This window comes from Halichoerus grypus, chromosome 1, assembly GCF_964656455.1.
Source record: "Halichoerus grypus chromosome 1, mHalGry1.hap1.1, whole genome shotgun sequence".
Taxonomy (NCBI): Eukaryota; Metazoa; Chordata; class Mammalia; order Carnivora; family Phocidae; genus Halichoerus; species Halichoerus grypus.
In genome coordinates, this window is record NC_135712.1 from 171,054,801 (window position 1) to 171,076,158 (window position 21,358).

At 47.9% G+C, this 21,358-nt stretch overlaps 1 protein-coding gene across 6 annotated transcripts in view; it reads right to left on the reverse strand.

Moving 5' to 3' along the window:
• Positions 1–21,358, reverse strand: part of ITPR1 (inositol 1,4,5-trisphosphate receptor type 1) — a 325,747-nt gene that overhangs the window by 17,306 nt on the left and 287,083 nt on the right. For all 6 annotated transcript variants that reach the window (XM_036075557.2, XM_036075555.2, XM_036075554.2 and 3 more), the window contains 6 exons: positions 21,111–21,275; positions 16,054–16,249; positions 14,584–14,676; positions 13,264–13,403; positions 12,527–12,692; positions 9,632–9,792 (listed from right to left, as the gene is read on the reverse strand). In XM_036075557.2, coding sequence (XP_035931450.1) covers positions 9,632–9,792; positions 12,527–12,692; positions 13,264–13,403; positions 14,584–14,676; positions 16,054–16,249; positions 21,111–21,275 — 921 coding nt within the window. The remainder of the gene's footprint in view (positions 1–9,631; positions 9,793–12,526; positions 12,693–13,263; positions 13,404–14,583; positions 14,677–16,053; positions 16,250–21,110; positions 21,276–21,358) is intronic.

The following is a 21,358-nucleotide window of genomic DNA, read 5'->3' on the forward strand; positions in this document are numbered from 1 at the left end:
AAGTGGTTTCTGGGCGCCCTGGAGACTTTGAGAAAGCAGGGCTTGCCACGCAGAGTGGCGCGGCTGGGTCCTGGGCACCTGGGCTGCCAGGCAGAGGAGGAGGGTAAGGTGGGGCTGGCAGCCGCTGTCAGACAAGGCAGGGTTGGCCCAGTGGAGATTCCCAATAAAGAACAATTAGGGTACCTTGCCCTTCTCTCGAGCTGGCTCATGACATTTTGCTTAGGCAACTTCCCCTGCATTTTCAGTTAGCTAAGAAATCTACCAGAACGTTCCCAGAGGTTATGTATGGGATTTTAGCAATTTCTATGGGTTTACCTCTATTCTTTTCTGGGTTTCCTGACTTTTCAACTTTGATCTCTTAGTACCTTTATAAAGTAATGGTTTTTGTTTTTTGTTAAGCCTACTTAAACAGCTTTCCAAATTTCTTTGCTGTTGTTTCAGGAAAAAAATACTTGGCATTTATCTTTGAACCTACAGACACATACACACCCATAAGCCTTACTAAGCTGCTTCACATACAACAAACAGTGTTCTCTCTAACATATAAACCCATCCTGTGGGTTGGCAAACTCTTGACTCCAGCGGTTTTACTTAAGGTCAGCCCTGCCTAGATAGACTCAAAGAAGAGAGGAGAAAGTCCTCTCTCTTACTCTTCATAGACTCCAGCAAGAGTTGAGGGGCAAGTCACCAGCACTGTCACTGCCGTGAGAATGGCTTGGAAGAAAGGCGCCACACAGCTTGAGCTCTTAAGGGTGAAAGAGATCATCAGCTGTGTGCAGATTCTCTCAATTCCTCAGTCCTTTCCAAATCCCCCATTTTACTCACCTGCCCTATGCCCTCTGACCCCAAAGATTGACTAGCTTGTTCCCATAGGTCTCCTCTTTCCCTCCTGACACCTACATCCCTGCTCTTGACAAAGACCCTCTTCAGCAGTTCATGAACTCCTACTGGCACTTCGCAAGTTGCTTCACTGAACTGTAGCACTAAAGATGGCATGAGAGACCCTTTGGTTCAACTTTACTTTATAGGTGGTCACACGAAGGCCCTGAAAAGAAGTGGGTTTGTGAAAGGAGAAGCTGAGAGCCTTGTGCACCTGTGTAAGCTGCACACACGCAGGACTACACCTACAATTCCCACATTCCTCGGCAGCACGCTCGCAGGCCTCGTTATCAGGAGGTATCTTAGACTCCCGAGTGTAGGCACGGTTGGCCCTTGAACATCATGGAGCTTCAGAGGCACTGACTCTCGCACCATGAAAATCTGCACAGGGCTTGTGACTCCCCAAAAACTTAACGACAGCCTACTGCTGACGGGCATCAATAGTCAACATATTTTGTATGTTCTATGCATTACATACTGTGTTCTTATAATCAAGTAAGCTGTATCAGTTACAGTCAGTGTTTAGATTCAGGAGGAAACGAAGGAGTTTCGAGTGCAGTTAGGGTGTCTGGGACGGCAGGCGACCAGGAAGGCAGCCCGGTGGGGTCAGCACTGGGGCAAGGAGCGGAAGGCAGGTCCAGCGTGTGAAGGGGAGAAAAATACATTTCTGGAGTTACCATGTCTGCTGAGTTGGGGGAACTGTGTAAGCAGGTATTTATGTACAGACACAAGCATGTGCAGACATCCTTGGACCAGCTCTCAGTGGGGAGACCAGCACCGGTGGTGAACGCAGTCTTCAGCTGACTGGTCGAACAGTTGCTACGCACGCGCTCCACGTCTGCACGGGCTCGCTGGGTGGACCGCATTCCCTGTCCGCTAAGTTAGCACAGAAAGCCCTCTCAGGCAGATTATGGCTCTGCCCCACTCACTGTTAGCAACAGTGCCTCCCGCACCCTCTGTGACGGTCAGGCTGTGCAGAGTTCGGAGGACAGTGCAGACCTGGGGTCCCAGGGCCAAGTGCTTCATAAGAAGAAGAAGGCACCTGTGAAGTGCGCAGCGGGACAAGGGGTGACTTCAGAGCCTCTAGACAAGAGGGCAGAGCGTGTGGGAAGCGCGGGCGGGGAAGCACAAGCCCAGCAACTGCCCTGTGCCGCTGGCACCGCCGCGAACCCGAGCTCAAGTGCGGAGGGTGGGGCGAGAGCCCGTCTGGCTGGCTGGGAGGCGAGTCCAGTGCTGCTGACGCGCTGTTTCCAGCCACTGAAGAGCAAGTGCCAAATCCCTCTCCACGTCTCCCTTGCTCTGATATTCTCGAACTCTGCGTGGTGCCGGCTGACTTCGGGAGCATGCTGGGAATCGTACTGGAGAGCCTCACAGGCCGCATCCTCACGCACGGCTAAGGACTTCTGGAGCCCAGGGGACATTTTCATCTAGGCGTGCGGCCCCCCTAAGTCAGGCAGGGAAGCTGATGATACAGCACGACCGGCGCCGAAATCTCTGTCCCAGGAGCTTACCAAGGCACTCCCTTCCTCCCAGCATCCTCCCTGGAATTCCAGAATAAAAGTCTGAGCCCATTACTGCACATCTGCCCGGAAGCAGCCTGCCCGGCACGTGATGAAGCACAGATGCGGGGGATGGGTGGGGGGAGGTGGCTGCACAGGCTGCTGACCTCTCCTGGACTCCCAAGTCCTGGCTGCTAGGGACTCCCGAATTCTCACTGCCTGGGGCCGAGACCCTCCAGGACGGCTGTGTCCACACGGACATTCCCCGGCTCACACCGGCTCACACCGCCCCTGCCAGCACCCCTCCCCTGCAGACTTCCAGGGCCTTGCTTTTATCTGATTAGGAAACACCACTCATTCCTGCTCTCCTGTTTCTGTGTTTCTGTGCGGAGCGATTCCCTTTGGTCCCTTTACCCAGTTCCTCCGGGCAGAAAGCCGCTGCCCTCACTTTGGAAAGTGACTGTCTGCAGACTTCATAGCACCAGGCTCTCTCTCGGGTCAAGAAAGGTGCGAGACTTGGGTCAGTTCCCCTTTTAAAAGAAGGCAGTGACTTGTAGGTAATTCAGTTCCCATTTTGATCTTTTGCCCTTGTTAACACATTGCTTTCTGACTGTGCTTGCTTCCTGTGTTTTCTTATCGAATACAGATAAACACAAGTGCTGAGGCCAGATGCCCTATGGCTTTCGAATCTTCCTCTTAGATGTTTAGTAGTGCTTTATTTGCTAAAAGAATTTATTTGCTTGGGAAATTTACCCAAGAGGTATTTTCCAACCAAAAAGAGCTCTCTCTCTTACATGGCTTTTTTGATGCAAATTGACTAGGGCTTTCATTAAAGCATTTTCCAGGAATGCAGGCTCCTGGACTCAGCCCTCCTATCTGAAAAAGGGCACTATTTTCTAAGAGCATTTCACTGGCTGACCTGATACTACTTTAGACTTGGAAAATTGCTTCTTTGCTTTTATAACCCTATACAACTAGTTTCTGAAGAGGTCAAGTGAATTAATACAAGATGGAACAAACTGGAAAATCTCTAGTGGAATGGTGTGTGAGCATGTGAGAGAGAGACGGAGGGATGGAGGGGGCAGGGAGAGAAGTCAAGAGCGGTCTATTTTCACTGTGAGAAAAAGTCAGCACCAGGCTTAAAGGATGATGGATCAGACACTCTAATTATCAGGGAGTTCTAACTATGCAGATGAGTCACCCTGGTGTGGAAGCCCGTCTGTCTATGGTTCTGGCGAATCTTCCTTCCCCTTTAACTTAGACACCTCTCTTCCCTCAAATAGTGGCCACCGAAGGGAGTATCATTCCCTGTTCCAGGCTCAGGGGAGGGTAATGACGTTTCTCAGATTTTACCAAGTCAGAATTAACACCTATTTCAGACACACCCTTTGCAAGAGTTGGCTCTGCCTCTCCCCAACTCTAGTCATGTCTACAACCCCCTGTAGTGTTCGACTCCAGGTGGTTGCCTAACCAGCAGTGCTGGCAGCAGCTCAGAGAATTAACACGCGTCGAATGCACCGAGCTTCCGTCTCGCTGATTTGTGCGTTAGCCAGTCAGCATCACCCAGGAGGTCCTTCTCCCTACCCCAGTGGGGCCTTTGCCGGGCCTTGCCTCTTTTGAAGGTGGCTAATTCTCCTGGGAGATAAGCCAGTCCAAGGCAGGAAAACCAGATTCAGCCTGACCAATGGCGGCACATCCTTGACACGGAGGGTTGTGCGTGAACACAGAGGGAACCACACTGCACGCGCGCATGTCAGGACAGCCCCAGGGTGGGTTCTGACTCAGCAGCCCTGGATGGGAGTCTCAGCTGCAGCCCTTCCCAGCAGGGGGACCCTGGAGAAGCTGCTCACCCTGGCTGGGCTTGTTTCCCACCTGTAAAATGGTGGCAGTGCCACCTACAAATGCTGTTCTGGGGATTACACAGGACCGTGCGTGCCAAGCATTTATTTCAGTACATACTGATTAAACATGACCTATTATTAGAGTTATTATCCAATCTGCCATTGTTACGGCAAAGCACAGCCCGGTCCACTACTCCGGAAGCAGCGGCCTATCTCCCGACACTCAGGCTGTGGCGGGAGGAGGTTCTCCCCAGCCGGCCCGGTTGTCAGTTAAGCGCGCCCTCCTGGAGAAGAGAAGGGGCCAGAGTAGCTCCAGGGAGCGGGGGATGCTGAAATATGGATGAAGAATATTCCGCCTGACCACCCTGCCATTCACTCAAACACACGCCTCTGAAAATAGAACTTATTTTTCAAGGTAGAATTCCAAGATACCGAAGGGAAATCTGTATTTCATTAACAAAATAGATGCTATTTATTAAATTATAGTTTGGTCTTCTTTACTGACCTTCCTTCTTAATATTTCTGGAGTTTTTAACTTTCAAGAATAACTTAGTCTGCTTAACAGATTAAGCACTGGCTTTTCTCCTGAGCTAGACTGTCACAGAAAATTGGGCTGCTGAATCGTCGCCGGGAATCCTGTATTTGATCTTTTATGTACAACTTGCCCACTGTGCAGTATTTAAATTCCTTCAGGCAAAGATACAACTAATTTACCACTTATCCAGGTTAAATATATCTGATTGTATGGCCTATCAAATCATCGTCTATGGACTAACACATTCTCATTTCAGTCAGCAGGAGAGAGAAGTCAAAGACTGTTAAATTATTTAAGAAGAGCATGTGGTACATCAATTATCGTGAAAATTTAAATGTAGTTCAGGGCTAATAAAACTTTGCTTCTCATAAAGGCTGCCACTAAAACTCTACATGGTAGCCCCAAAAATCCAGTTGCTATGGAGAGAGGAAGCTCAGGGGTTTTTCTCCTGCCCTGAGCTGCCGGGGCTAAGTGAGGTCACTCTGTAGTCACATTTCTCTGTAAGTACAGCCCTGTCTGGGGCCTGAGTCAACGAATCTGAGGCTGCCTCTCCCGTCCGAATGGCACTGTCCGTTCTGCACGGAGGTACGGGGGGGCTGGGCTCCCCCCACGCAGTGCCAGCGACAGCACCCGCTTCGGCCATGTGCGCAGAACCCGGGGCAATCATGACAGCATCTCATACACAGACCCGGGGGCCACTCCCCACGTCACCCCAACTCCTGGTCATGGGTAATGACTGTGAGTGGAGGACGCAGCTGAACACATGGGTCCGAGTCCCCAGTATTGAGGCCTGTTCGATGGAGAAAGAGTGAGAATGTCAACTTTGTCCTGCTCCAACATTTAAGAGCACTTAAAACGTTTAAATTTAAGAGCAAGGAAGAAGCAGGAATTTTCCATGGGAGGAACGTCTTGGCGTCAAGATGCCCATTCTGACTTTTCTTAGCAACAGTGTGCCAGCAGCCAAGGCATCTTACACAGCCGTGAAGTGCAGGACACGATGCTTGCGTCAGCTCTCTGCTGGCAGGGCTCTGGTGTCCTGCCGACCGCTCTATGTGTCCGTCTGGCCCTGCTGGCATCCACTCCCTACCTCCTCGAGGGCCCACCAGCCCCACCCCGGTCCCCCACGTTTACCTCGGTCCCATCACCCAGTGGACACGGGAAGTGCCGTTAACCCCCATTTCCGGACAGCAACCCAGGTCAGGGAAGCCCCATGACTTCCTGGGGCTACGTGGCTCGGAAGGAGCAGAGCCAAGACTCACATCCTGGATTCTCTGCCTTCGAATCCAATGCTTAGGGAGCAAGGACTTCATGGTAGGCATGAGCCTGGCCTCGGCTTTGCCGGGAATAGTGCATCTCTAATGGAAGGAGAGAGGGCACGACCAGAAGGAGAGAGAAGAGAATATACAATCTTCTATCATGTTTCGATGAAAATTAAGTGTGGCTGAACATCTGGCTGCCAAGTTCTCTGCTGCCATCTCTGGCAAGAAGCGCACCGTCTCCATGTTTTTTTTGAGATGAAAATCTATTTACCATCCCTGACACCACGGTCTGCAGGGAGTTGTTTCCGGGGCAGCTGTGAAGCTCCTCCTCTACCTCCCAGTGACCAGCCGGGGCCTCTTCTGTTTGCTTCTTCTGGGTTGTCTACAGGCAGCTGTTACTTCATGGTTCTTAATGAGTCTCCAGGATCTTAATTCATGAGCTCAGGGAGAGCTTAAAACCCCCAGCCTCTGGCCACTAGGCAAGAGGTGGTTTTCCTGAGAAACCCAAGTCCCAAAAAAGCCTGTCGCGATTTCTTTTGGGACATGAAGTAAGCAAAAGGGTAGCTGACTTTTCCTTCCCTCTCTGACACTGTTAGCTGCCCCCCTCTCCTTGATCCTGGAGCAATAGAGTCGGCTTCTCAAAGACATCACCAGCCTTCTCCTCCCAGAAGCGGTGGGCAGGAGGCCTGCCTCCTCAGGAGGAATGTTGAGAGGAACTCGTCTCTGGGCCGTGGCTGCCTCCACGGGGTATGACCGAATGGGTCTGCCACGGACATGTGGCCTGCTCCCCCGCAGCTCTGAGCTCCCCTGGGCTTCCAGCCGAACAGCCCCAGTCTACCCTCCTGTGGCGAGTGCTCTCCAGGCAGGGACTCATGTGACCACTGAAAATGGTGTTGGCTAAGGCACAGCCTTTCAGCCGGGGCATCTAACCCTCCCCGAGCCCTCACTAAGGGCATGAAATATCTGGTTCCTCAGCAACTTTGACACTCAGAGTGAAGAATTTTTTGATGCTACATATTTTTAGGCCTTTTGACAAGAAGTTCTGGTACAATTTAAGAATGATGTGGATGAGGAAAGCACACTGAATGCTGGGTTTTTCAAAGCGTCGCCAAGCAATGGGCTCTAAGCAGGCTCGGTGGGAGGCTGGGGGGTGACTTCTGGCCCTTAATCCTCACCAGGTGACTGCTCACAAGGCTCCTTTAAGTCTTCACGACTGACGATTGAGACAGAAACCTTAAAGTGCGCCAGAGTTTTCTGTGACGGTTAAGTAAGGTGATTAACAGAAAGCTTTAAAACTGGCCCCTGAAGATTTAAAGACAGGGCACAAATACTTTCGAGAGAAGCAAACAAAGTGAAGGAGAAAAAGAATGTGTGACAAGGGTAAAAACTAGAGGTCCTCTCCTCTACCCATTACAGGACTTAATGCGAATGAAGGTATTTGTGTGTGCATGCAGACAGGTCGCTGTCCCATGAATGCTGACCAAGTATCTTCATTTGGCAATATCAACAATCGGAGGAAAAGATGGGCTAGGAGAACTTTTCAGTTAATGTGTCCTGACCCTGGAGACCTAGCCGAAAATCTGCCCTGGCAACCAACAGAATTCCTAATTAACAACAGATCTGCTCCCACCTGGCGCGGTGCCACCAGCCGCCTCCCCGTCTGCTCCCTCGCTGGGGCTGTGGTGCAGTCCCTGTCACTAACCCTGAGCCTGGCTTTCATCTGTTAGGGAGCACACCCAGCAGCCACATTTGGGAACTCCTGCCTTTTTTCCCTCTCGGCTGATTTTTTTTCTCTTCTCCTTCCGCTGATCTATGATGCTGTCTCTCTTTCAACACTCCTTTAAAAGTCATCTCTGGGGGCGCCTGGGTGGCTCAGTCGTTAAGCGTCTGCCTTCGGCTCGGGTCATGATCCCAGGGTCCTGGGATCGGGCCCCTCATCAGGCTCCCTGCTCAGCAGGAAGCCTGCTTCTCCCTCTCCCACTCCCCCTGCTTGTGTTCCCTCTCTCGCTGTGTCTCTCTCTGTCAAATAAATAAATAAAATCTTTAAGAAAAAAAAAAAATAAAAGTCATCTCTGCTGTAAAACCTCATCCATTTCTCTCTACCCTCTAAGTTCTTTCTGAATGGTTCCCCACTGAGGGTAATTTTATCAAACACAGTACTAGATGTGAAAGAGCTTTACAAGCCATAGAGTGCTAAATACTTAGAGATTATTAAGAATCCCTCTCCTCGGCACTCACATCACCAGTTCAGAGGATCATTTCTTCAATCAGCATTGTTTTGTCTCCTCTGTTGGATGCTTACTACTCCAAGCATGACCCACCAGCCTGCAGCTTCAGCGTCCCCCCACCTGCCGGAAGTGCACCCTCTCAAGTCCTGACGGTGCCCGCTGAATCCGAATCCAAACCCTCACCACATCTCCAGGTGAGTTCTATGTACGTTAAAATTTGAGAAGCATGGAATTCGACGTTAAGGACCTCAAAGGTACAGATGGCACAGAATCGCCTGAAAGCCCTCCGGAACCTGCAGAGGCCTCTAAGCTGGTGTTCTATGGGGGGTGGGGTGGGGGCTCAAGAATATCGTCATGTGACTGCCGGCCTGCCAGCAATAAAACTAAAAGCCTGCCTGAGTCTGCCGCATATGAATGATGCTATTTACAGGAAAAGACGTCACCTGAGATTTCTTTATAGTAAAAGCTTTAAAATTACATCTGCATAAAAAACACAGACGGGTCCGTTTAGGATAACTCATTATCAGGCTGAGTGCTTAAGTCCTTGGCAACTGGAAGGAGAGTCAGTGAACTGTAGCCCCCTCTCCCCAGAGCGAGCTCGTGTAAACCACAGAGGCTCCCTAGACTTCACAGTTCAGGCCCCGTCGCTTTACCAATGCCCCTGAACATTTTAATGAAGTTCAGAAACCACAGGTATGAAAGGACAGCTGCCCTGGGACCCCCACGGCACACGTTTGGTACCTCTGCAAAGTCCTGACCGAGAGGAGTGCTCTGGAAACCCGGGGCAGCTTCCCCTCTTCCCAGGACACGGCGGTCACGCTCCCCAACAGCAAGAAGATTAATTTGGGACTCCAATTCCTCCATTATATGACCCCTTCCTAATTAGCAAAGCATCTCCCAGAAAGGCTAGACTGAGGCCAAACAAATGAGCAAATAAACCAGGCTGAATGAATTCCGTCAACTGATCATTATTTAAAGTTATCTCTTAGGGACCAGGTCTTATTTAAGGAGAAAAAAGAAAAGGATCCATTACGAAGAAAAGAGGCTGAGTATGTAGAGATGGGAAATCAGGTTGTGGGGTTAGATCTAGGTTAAAAGCCCAGCCCCAGTTAGGTGGCCGTGTTCGAATCTCGTGGAGCCTTACTGTTTCCTCCTCTAAAATGGGGATGATACCACCTGTCTGGTGTTTCTGCAATTCACTTGAGAGGACACACAAACTCTAGAGTCTAATACCTCACCTAGGCTAAGAGTTCAGTAGCCCAGGACACATTAGATGTTCTTTTTCTGCTGTGTGACCTGCTCGCTGGCTCCCGTACCGTGCTGCTCGCCCCGAGGACAGAGCTGCGGTCCCGGCCCAAGTGTGAGCCGCCTCCAGGAGCTTCCGGCTCACCTTGATCATTTCTGCCACGTAGCTCTCGGGCCCAGTGTACTCTGTGGAGTCCTTCACTTTCACCAGCACGATGAAGCACAGATAGTGCCACATGTTGTGTTCTTCCTTGATGTGCTCTTCAAAGGTGACAGTCTTGTTGTCAAACTTGTCTCTCTCCAAGCCTACGGAGAGATGGAAAAGCCCCCAGCCCCAAGTGAGCAGCCACGGAGCAGAAAAGTCTGCGAGAGAACTGTCCGCAGGGGAGGCTGCGGGTCTAGTCCCCATCTTTGTGCAGAGTTGGATTCTGGTGGCCTCCTCCATGCATTCCCTTTTACATCCCCACAGGGAAACCCAGGCTGTGGGGAAGATGGCCCTGGGTCTGCATCCCACCTCTGCCCTCTCCCAGTCACTGTTTAGTCTCCACGTGCCTTAGTGGCCTTGTCAGGGAACAGGGGGAGAACCTTAAACACATTTTGAACTTTAGCTGGTAAGTTTGTATTTTGTAGAGGTCTGGGTGAGCCACTGTTTGAAACTAGTTTCTGTGGATTCTTGGATGGAGCAAGAAAATATATGATGTATAATGGGAGCTAGATTTCTGTCAAAGAAGGGAGCACAAATATGGAAAGGGAGAAACACTGTAATGGTGAACTGGAATGAGAGGTATGGGTATGAACTCATCCTTTTTCAGATGTATAAAAAACAGACACAGAAGTGTATGGCATGTGTATGTGTACACAAATACCCACAGGTGTGTGTGTGCATGCCTATGCTAGATCTGCACCCTAATAAGCCCTGGGAGCAGGGGTACAGCGGCAGGAATGTGCACACCTGGTCCCCGAATCCTAGCTTCTAAATACCCTTCTCCACTAAAAAGAACCAGGGCTTTTTGGAAAAATGGGCGATGCCAGGGCCGGGTCAGGGAGACACAAGTTAAGCTTAAACCTGGACTATCTCATGGCACTAATAAAGTAAGGAAGTACACAAAAAATTACGGTGACATGACAAAACAGAGAAACCAGCTTGAAGGGCAGGACACATCTGGGGCAATCTGAGCATCAAAACAAATAATGACATTAAAGGATTATAATCCACTGGATTAAATAAAAATACAGGAATCCATGTTGTCACAAATACAAAATTAATATGTATTAATACATATATAGTATACATACCTACATGAGAAGAGAAAGTTCTTTCTTAAAAAGCCAACTAACAAATGTAGAAATAATAAAATAATAAAATCATCAAGGGACAGCCATCCTAATAAAAGAGGCAGGCAGGAAACATCAGTGGACATTAAAGCTAGTGGATAAATGTTTAATTTGAGGAATAATGGGATATTTACATGGTTGCAAAATATCTCCTCATAAATGTTTCCTAACTACAAAGAGAAAAAAACCCTAACCTTTTGTGGAGAAACCTGGTGATCACCACCTTAACCAAGTGACTGGAGTTAATATCACCAGTTATAGGAGGAATAGGCATCCTGTGCCTCCTGAAATGATGCACTGAGGAGAATAAACATTTCTTTGATGTTCCTACAGAAAATGCATGACCCCAATTCTACCATGAGAAAACATCAGAGAAACCCAACCTAAGGGACATTCTACACAATAACTGACCATTCTCATTAAAAATGTCAACAGAGGCTAAAGAGCCATGACAATGGAATGCAACATGACCTGGGCTTCCACTGGCTATAAAGGGCATTACTAGGATAAAGGGTGAAATATGAATAGGGTCTGCAGACTGAGTAACAGTATGGTATCTTTGCTAATTTCCTAATCTTAGTAACTATACTGCATATTTATGAGAGAAGCTTCTTGTTTAGGAAATACATATTGAAATACTTAGGGATCAAGGGGCATCATGCCAGTGGATCTCAGACTATAAGAAAAACTGTGTGTATGAACAAGCAAATGAAGTAAGACATTAATATCTGGGGCTCTGGATGAAGAGTAGATAGAAATTCTTTGTATCATTCTTATCACTTTTCTGTAACTCTGAGATTATTTCAAAACAAAAGGCTTGAAGTGGTTTTAAGGGGGCAAAAAGCAGATTTACGTTTTTAAATGGAAAATGCTCATTTTTTGAGTAGATGTACCAGTAGGAAATTTATATATTCACAGTTACTGTATTATGAATAATCATGAAATGACCACTCAGCTGCCAGATTCCTACGTGATTAGTATACATTTCCACGTACCCCCCTGTGGCTATACTGACAATGGTTTCTTGGGCACCCCATGCACCCGTCTACTACTTCTCATTCAGCGCCTACAATGTGCAGGTTCTGTGCTAGGAGGGCTACACGGACCAGCTCTCTTAGCCCCACAATAATGCAGAGAAGTACATATTATTGTACCCATTTTACAGATGGAAAATCAAAGTACAGAGAGTGAAGCGACTATGCCAAGATTATGCGCCTAGGAAGCAGCAGAAACTTAATCAGAACCCAGGTCTGAGTCCTGAGCCCAGGCTCTGAACACCTCCACCATACCCTCTGAGGGGAATATTCTTTCATTTAACGCCCGCTACCATCTGCAGTGGAGACATCCACAGGCTGGCACCAGACGAAAGATGTCCAGTCTAGTTACTGAGAAGGGGGCCAAGAGATGCTCGGCAGCCCCCCAAAAATGAAAAGACCCCAAGACACATTCATTTCAAATTATGTGCGATCACATGTCTGCCACGGGAACCTTCATTCCTGCAGACTCACTGGCACCGGGAACTGCCGCTCGGGTCCCTCGGCTGCAAACACCTCCCAGCAGAAGGGAGGCAGAGGAGAGGCCCCCCCAACGCCAGGGGCAGAGAGGCTTGAGGAGGCAGCGGCGCCTCGCCACAGAAAGCCTGCGGGCAGCCCGTCCGGTCCGTGGAGCCTGAGCTTCCCTGCGAAAGCTGGGCCACCACACTCACCACAGATAAAGCACGTGGTCTTTAAGATCTCCTCCTTCTTCTGCTTCTCGCTCCTCAGGTCAGCAAAGGTGTCAATGATGACCCCGAAAATCAGATTAAGGACGATGATGATGACCATGAAGAAGAACAAGAGGTCATAGATCACTCTAGCGGCAAAGAGGGGCTCCTAGAAAAGAGGCGTCTCCATCAGTGAGGTCACCCCACTGCCCTTTGGTCTGCAGAGCTCAGGGCAGAAGGAAGAGGCCGCCAATGGGCCCAACATTCGTGGCTCACCCTCACCCCACGGGTCTGCTCTGTCACAAGTTAAACTGGGCAGCAAACTTGAAAAGTCATAGCTGTGTCTCTTTTTCACACCCTTTGTCCAAAGGGTCGGTTCTGCCAGTGTCGTGTGGCATGTGCACGAGAGCAGCTCCCTGGCATCTGAGGGGTCTTGGACATGTATTCAGGTAGGCCAGACCCGGCCCGGGGGGCAACAAGCATTTCCGTGCCCTGAGCGGAGGGCGGGAGCTGCCCCGTCCCACAGGGCAGGGGTCCTCGCCCCGCTCCAGGGTGGGCAGTGGAGAGAAGGAAGCCTCAGCTAGCTAGCTCTGCACGTCTACTCCGCACTACACCAGCTCTGCTTTGTCGTGGGTTTCTGCGCAAGCTCTCTGCCTTGTGCTCTGGCCCCCCGCCCCCCTGCCCCCCCCACCCCCGCCCCTCCCCCCCCACACTCTCCCTTCCCCTCGGGATCCAGCTACCTCTTTGGATGGCTTCCTGAGCACATCTCCTACTCCGCCCCCGCTCCTCAGCCCATGACTCAGCACCGTGACGATGCACATCAGCAGTGTCTCACACGTGTGCTCTTTGTCTTGCTTCGTCTCTTCTGCAAGGACCGGCTCTATGAACACGGTGAGTAACAACAGATTTACAACGTGTGGGAAAAGAGAGACCATGATTTTGAAATGGTGTTCCCTGAATGCCAGCTCACCAGCTACACACAGGAACAAGAAAGAATAAAACTAAGGAATCGAGTGTCACATACCTTCTTTCAAAAAGCTGAAGTTACCTGGGGCGATTCTGTTTTCATCACCAACCCTTGCTAGTTTCTCAAGCCAAGTCAGAACTGCCCTTCCCTATATTAAATCCAAAATACTCCCTATCCTTTTCAGATTTAAACTCCAGTCCCAGCTCTGAATAGGCATTTGACCTTAGATAAGTTGCTTAATACTCCGAATCACAAGCATCTTGTCTCTCAGGTGAGGGTAATCCCACAGGACCTAGCTCCTTGCTGGCTAAATCCAGCCATGTTTTACAGCAGGTCCCCTGGATAAATAGCTTTATATTGGACGCTGTCCATTCTTAATCATTTTTGGAGGAAGAACTATATCTTGCTGCCTATCTTGTTCTTTTCAGCAGTTGCAGGGAGAATGGTCTTGCTAAAACAGATCTCATCATATCACTCCCCCCGCCCCACTTCAACTTCTATTCATCCTTTGGGTGAAGTTTAACCTCCTCAGCCTAACACGTAAGACCCTTTGTGATCTGGCCTTTTGTTGACTTCTCTGGCTTCATTTCTTGCTACTACTCTTCCTCATGATCATTATCTCCTTCAACACACTATATTCTACTTCCAAGCCTTTAGACACCTTATTCCCTCTAACTGGAACACCTAACCCTCCTCCACTGTCCAAGATTCTACTGTTTTAGTTTAACTATCACCTCTGGGTGCCTATCTTCTGTATTCCCTCCTTATTCCTAGCATTTAACATACTATCTAATAATTACCTAGGTGCCTCCCTGCCTCCTCCATCATACTGGTGTATCTTAGAGTACAACATAGTCCCTGGCAAATAGGGGGTAGCCAGTAAATAGTCGCTGAATCAACCAAGCAGGTATTTTCTTCCCATGTAGCCTTCTTTTCCCTTCATCTCCCTCCTCTCTCCCAGCCTTTCCCCTTTGCTACTGGCCTTACTTCTGAACAATAAATCTGCTTCCATCTGCTTCCAATGTCCTGTGCACCATCTAAGCTTCCAGAGGAGCCTAACACTAACATGGGGCTTAAGCCTACAAGGTCCTACCTTCTTTGGGTGCAGGAGAGGAGCAGTTCTCCACAGTCTCCACCCTACACACGTCAGAGTATAGGAACTCGCTTGCCAAACTCTCGCCGGCTTCTGGGAAAGAGAGGAAATTTTATGATGAACAATCTGGCAGCATATGGTTAAAATGTTTGAAGTCCCCAATTCACGGCTGATTAAACAATTCTTTACATAAATAACACCCTACATTCCTGCATATAAATTCAAGGCAGAGATGCAATTTACACTTTCATTTGGTGATCTGGATGGGAAAGAAGCCAGAAATGTCAATTCCTGTAGGCTTACTAGAAATATCGCACTTAAATAGCACCTCTCCAACTTTAAAGACACACAGCTGAAACTCTTCGACAAATACTACTGTACGTACAGACTCCAGCAAGATTTACACCAAGTCTGCACAAAAAGCATCAGCGAGCAGGAACGGAAATCCAAGGTCCAGACCAGTTTAGTTCGGAACCCTAAGATGGTTGGCAGCAAATTTCACTTAGTGTCAACTTGGAGGCTAGAGTTACATGCCAAGAATGCAGCATTTGGGAGAACAAGGCTGCCTGGCTTAGTCAGTGATAATAATTCTAGTTTGTTCGCTGGACTTGGGGCCTCTGGCTACCTGATTAAAAACAAAACAAAACAAAACAACCCAGCAATCTTTCACTTAATGGTGTTAAAATATTTTAATTGAGACAAGGAACATTTGAGTATCACTCAAGTATATGATCATTTTATTTCATTCTCAAAAGTGGAAATGACTTCTGTTTTCTCTCTATAAAAATAATGTAAGCTCACTGTCAAACTTGCATACAGTAAAAAAAAAAAAAAAAAAGCCCGAGACAGCCACTGCTGGGGGGAGGTAATATTCTTCCATATTTTAAAAGACATATATGAGTTTTTTCATTTTTAAAAAATATATGTGGATCCTATTATAGTTATTATTCTGCAATTTCCCACCACACCTTTGTGGGTGCTTTTCCTTGAAGGTTTACAAAGATGTGCCCTCTCTGCAGGGGAGGACACTCTAATGGAATACTCTATTGAGTTTAGACTGGTTCTGCTTTCACACTGCAGTGAACATTCTTCCATATACATCTGTTTCTGCATGCACAGGCAGCAGGTTTTTCCTTTAAGGATAAATTCCTAGAAGTAGATTTACCAAGCCAGAGGGATGCATCCCCCTATGCTTTCGATATATAGGGTCAAATTATTTTTGAATAAGTTGTATTCTTTTAAAAACTGACTTTAGTGAGTAAGTTAAATGTAGGCTCTGGACCCTTATACTCAGCATCTGACATACCAAACCACCCTTGGAATAAAGTGAGAACCAAGCCCTGGAATCAGAATTCATAGTCTGAGTGCTAGGGAGATACCCACATTGCTAAAGTCATCGTTCTCTTTAGTTCACTTACAATCAAGAACTGTTCTCTTAACATTAAAAAGATCCAAAGATCTCCAACTCACCTGGAAGAGCGGTTTCATTGGGCAACCTATCTACTTCCAAGATAAAATCATCTTTGAAGAAAAGATAGCCCACTATTGAGAACAGGTAAACCAGGATCAAAGCCAGAACTGCTGTCAAGATGATGGACCGTCCATTGCGAGTGACACTTTTAATGACATTAAGCAGAGTCTCTTCTCTGTATACCAAATCAAAAAGCTTTAAAAACGAACAAAGAGAAGACAATGGGACAGTTTTAAGAGGCCTCTAGGTTAGATGTACACGAATATCTCATAATGAAAACTTGATTTATAGAGAATTTACCCTTTTAGAAACTCAAAAGCATTCTATTATCTTAACACTTTATACTGCTTGTCTTAGTGAAAACGGAGATGGGAAACATGAGCCTAGAAAAGGTGGGCAGGAAGCAAGAGCAATTTCCAGTGGTACTCATACAGTGAGAGGTCCTGGGGATGGAGAAAATACAGGGTAGTACCAGTGGGTTTCAGAAGGCTAGGGAGAGCAAAGTGATGAGGGTCCTGGCATGCGTCTGTGTAGGGAGTAGTTGCTGAGTTTCTGCTAAGGGCCAGCCACTCTGCATACAGGATTGGACCAGCCCTGGCCCTGTCCTCCCGGAGCTTGGAGTCTCACAGGGAAGGCCACATACAGCAGGCCAGCGTAGGCAGCAGGGACTCTGGAGTGCGAGGGGCAATCTTAGCTCAAGCACAGGACATCAGGACAGTGGGCTAGGTACTTTCTCCTCCCCACTGAGCCTCCGTTTCCTCATCTCCAGATGGGAGGACAGGGTGCTGCTGTGAACCCTAGCTACGTGATGTGTACTGCGTCCAGTACATGGCGTACAGCTGCGCTTACATGCTGAGTACGCACAGTAAATGGTAAGGAGCATTTCCTGATGAAGGGACTGGGCCAAGGTCACACAGCTCACGGCAGGGACACTGGTGGTGGTAACACACCAGGAAGCCTAAACCCTTCCCATCTCCCTAATGGGGGGAGGAGGGGGGGGGCGGAGACCCCGTGCAGTGCACTGTGGGCTCACAGTCTCGGCTTGCCCTCTCTAAGAGACTACTTGCTCTTTGCAAGAAGTTGGCCTGTAGGTACTTCTAGGTATGTGGTACTGATGCTGGTTTTCTCAGATATTTGGCTGCAGGAAGAGTACAGAGCCGTGGAGGAGAGCTCTGTGGGCTTATTCTTGGACCAGGGGGCTAGTTTTAATGTGGTCTCTGTGCTGACACCGAATCTTCTAAAGGTTCTGCCTCCACACGGCTTTGGGGAATGACTGCACAGCCAACTGAGTCAGGGGACAAGGGTTTGAATCCTGACTGCTTTTAATTTGTAGTAAGATGATGATCAAGTCATGTAACCTCTCTGAACTAGCTAATCTCCGAGTCCCTTCCAATTTATAGTTTTACATCTGAGTTCATTTTCTGGTCAATTAGCCCTTCTGCCTCCATAAGGCCAATCTGTGTCCTGAGACCTGTGGTCAGGGCACCAGGTAAAGTAGGAGACTCAAAGGGAAGGAAGCAAGAAAGAGGCATTTCATCAATATAAGAGTACAAAAAGCTAATGTTGCTATTACAGTTAAATATTTTCCAGCAACCTACTATGAAGCAGCAAGTGAGAGCAACTTCAGACAATAAACAAATGACACTTGTGTTCTGGGGTAGGAACTGTAAGATTATATAGCCACCAAGTCATTGAGATGACAAGTAATTCCTTTTTCCACTCATCTGTAATTTCTGACTTTAAGACAATGGACATGCATTAACTTTATAAAGGAGAAACTTTCTTCTAATTGGAAAATGACACATGTTCAATGGAGAAAACTTTGAAAACACAAAAAGCACAAAGAAAAACAAAATTCACCAATAACCCCACCATCTACTCAAGTTATTTCTTCTGCCCCTACTACATTGGAAAAATGTTATACAATATACCATAATACTGGCATATAGTCAGCCCCTTTCACCAAGCAATCATGAACATTTTTGTGTCAGAAATGATCACCTAGACTGTCACTGTACAGAAAAACCAGTCTACTTAACCAAAATATTTACTTTTTTTTTAAAACAGTCAAGATGTTTCCAATTGCATGTCATTAAAAATAATGCTGTGATGAACACCTCTGTACTTGCCTCTACACATACTTGTCCAGTTATTTCTTTTTGGAGAATTTCCAGAAATGGAATTGTTGGGTCAAATGTTGCAACTTTCTAGAAACATATCGATCGCCCCACTGCTTTCCAGAAAGGCTGTACTGATCCATGCTGTCAGGGGACGGGGGCCACTATAGCACACCCTCGTAAGACCTGGACATGCTCAGGCCTTTGGACCTTTCCAAACATCACAGGTACAGCTCGGGATCACACTGTTGTTTTAATTAGCACATCTGTGTTTAGCATTAATGTGGAACATTCTTCCATGTTTACTGACCATATGGATTTCTCCTCCTGTTACCTGCCCATCCATGAACTTGACACATTTTCATCTCGGGGTGTTAACGTTTTCTAAGGACACATTTGGATGCAGGCTCGAGACCAGGTTCAGCCAGTCTGGGGCCCCACTCTCCCACTGTCCTTTTCTGGTCTGCTGGAGCGGGGCTTTCACAACCTCGGGTGATGTGGGTTTTCCCTGCTGGAGGTCTCTCTCCAGCTCCTTTCTGTCACAGGTTTCAGTACTTTGTCTGTGATTCTCAGTAAACACGTTAAATACTACTTTTGATAGCAAAAGTAACATGTCACCTGAGGTCACAGACAAGTCACAGCCAGAAACACATACAAGAGGCATCCAGCCACCATCTGGTTGGATCCTGGTGAGTTCTCCAAAAGCGAGCTGAGCTCAGGTAGCACTGGCAGCTCGGAGTTACTGTTTCTGTGACAGATGAGAGACGTGAAAGCAAGAATGCAAACTGCACCGGGAAATACCAGCCACACCGAAGCAGGGACTTTTTCACGAGCTCAGATGAAAGGCAGTTCGGAGCTGGGCTTATGAACTGACTCGGCAGTCACCAGAGCTCAGCTGCTATCCGGTCTCTGGCACTTACTGGGTGACTCTGGGCAAGTTACCTAACCTCACCAAGCCTCAGTTTCGCCATCTGTCATTTGCAGACATCATCTACCTCAGAAGTCGTGGTGAGAGACGGTATGAAAAGAGCACACGGGGAACATTCAGTAAATGGTGGTAAAGATGATTTTGTGGTCCGTGAGGGCTGTGAGGGCAGAGAGGGTATTGGTTTGTCTCCCTACAACAGCCCTGCACCTAGCATGGGCGCCAGCCGTCATCTCGAAGGACCAAAAGCAGAGGACTTGAAGGTAGAGCAGGGAAACGAAGCCAACGGGACACAGAACGTAGGCAAAGTCACACCCTCCCAGGAAGAGATGGCACTGTCTGAAGCAGAATCTCCTGTCTCTTGGGAGAGATCCCTCAGTTGGGATGAGAGAGACCTCCAACTGAGCTCTGCCTCCTTGCCCAGGAGGACATGGGTCTCCCTGACTCCAAAACCAGATCCTCGGGGCGCCTGGGTGGCTCAGTCATTAAGCGTCTGCCTTCAGCTCAGATCATTATCCCAGGGTCCTGGGATCGAGCCCCGCATCTGGCTCCCTGCTCAGCGGGAAGCCTGCTTCTCCCTCTCCCACTACCCCCTGCTTGTGTTCCCTCTCTCGCTGTGTCTCTGTCAAATAAATAAATAAAAATCTTTACACACACACACACACACACACACACACACACACACACACACACACACACAAAAACCAGATCCTTATCCAGGGACATTATTGTAAGAGACAAAAAGGCTCAGAGATATACATGGAGCTCTCAAGATTTCTGATACAGAGTGACCAAAATAGGCCACATAATGGCCATCACAAGTATATCCAGAGACCTCTTTACCTAAAACCTCAAACTATAGCCAGACCTATTTTAAAAGGAGGTAAAACAATCCATTTCCCTCAGCCTGCCAACATCTACCACTAATGGAATGAGCTAATCCTGATGACCTGAAAGGTGAATTCTTTATGGTGTTTTGGATGGCAGAGGAAGTAAGCGATGACAAAGACAGTAATAATAGCTAGAATTGTTAAGCATTTCTTGTGTGGTAGTGCTATTCTAAGGTCCTGACATGCACAGTTGCAGATAATCCCTGTGGCAGCCCTGTGAGGGGGACAGCTTGTTCTCATTTTGTAGATGGGGAAACTGAGGCACAGAGCAATTCAGTAACCAGTCCAAAGGTCACATGGAGAATACCTCCCAGAAGAGTTTTCCTTGCTCCCCTTTGCAAATAAATCCCTTTGATCATTTTTTATCCTCACTAACATTTTAATTCTTCTAGTCCCTTTATAGATAGTTTTGCTTGCAGATAGCTCAGCTTTATGCTTCTTGTCATTTGATGTAGGTACAAGGCAAAGGTTTCTTATCTATAACTCTACAGGTCTAGATTCCCTCTAATGACAGGAAAGTAAGTAGATATTTGGTCTATAATTTAAAAACCTGCTCAGGAGGAAGGTGATTGAACCAACTCATTTTATAGACTATCAAGACATTAATCACTTGGCTCAGATTGGAACCAAAGAACTTCCAGTGAAAAGGTCTCCTGGACCAATAAATCTATTGAGCTCCCTGTCATAGATCTTGGGACTTTGAAAAAACTCCTCCTCTTATTTCGTCACTACACGTTCTCCCTGGGAAGCGGATCCCATGAGAACTGTCAGATGATGACAATCTCAAAAAACATTCTGCCCGGTAAGCACTGGCTGAGTCCAAGAAAGAAAGCAGAGCAAAGATGCATGTGGAGGACACATCCCCTGGTCCAGACGGCAGGCACCGCATACCCCTGGAAAGTGAAAGGTCCAGTGTGCACACAAGCAGCACAATCACATACCTCTTGGTCCCCTACCAGCTGCCCTGCTCCCTGGGGAGCTTTCTTCTCCAGATACTGGGGATGAGGCATGTGACCTTGTTAGCCCCGACATACCAATCACCATTAAAAGGAGGGGTCTGTGAGGAGAGACACGGGACACTTCTAGTTTTCGACATGTAAAATCTTTCCATACCAGGAACTCACCAGCAGACTGTAGAAGAACTCGTGGACAAAGAGGCCCATGGCGCAGATCAGCAGATACAACAAATGGTAAAGGAACTCAACATCCAGAACCATGGCTCGGTAGCCTCTAGTGAATGTTCCACAGTTGCCCACAAAACTCATTAGAAAGATGATTTTATTGCAGACCTGAGAATAATGACAGGAACAGCCAGATAAGCACGGACCATGATGAACTGCAGACTTCATGACAGCCGAGGGCCATTTTCACG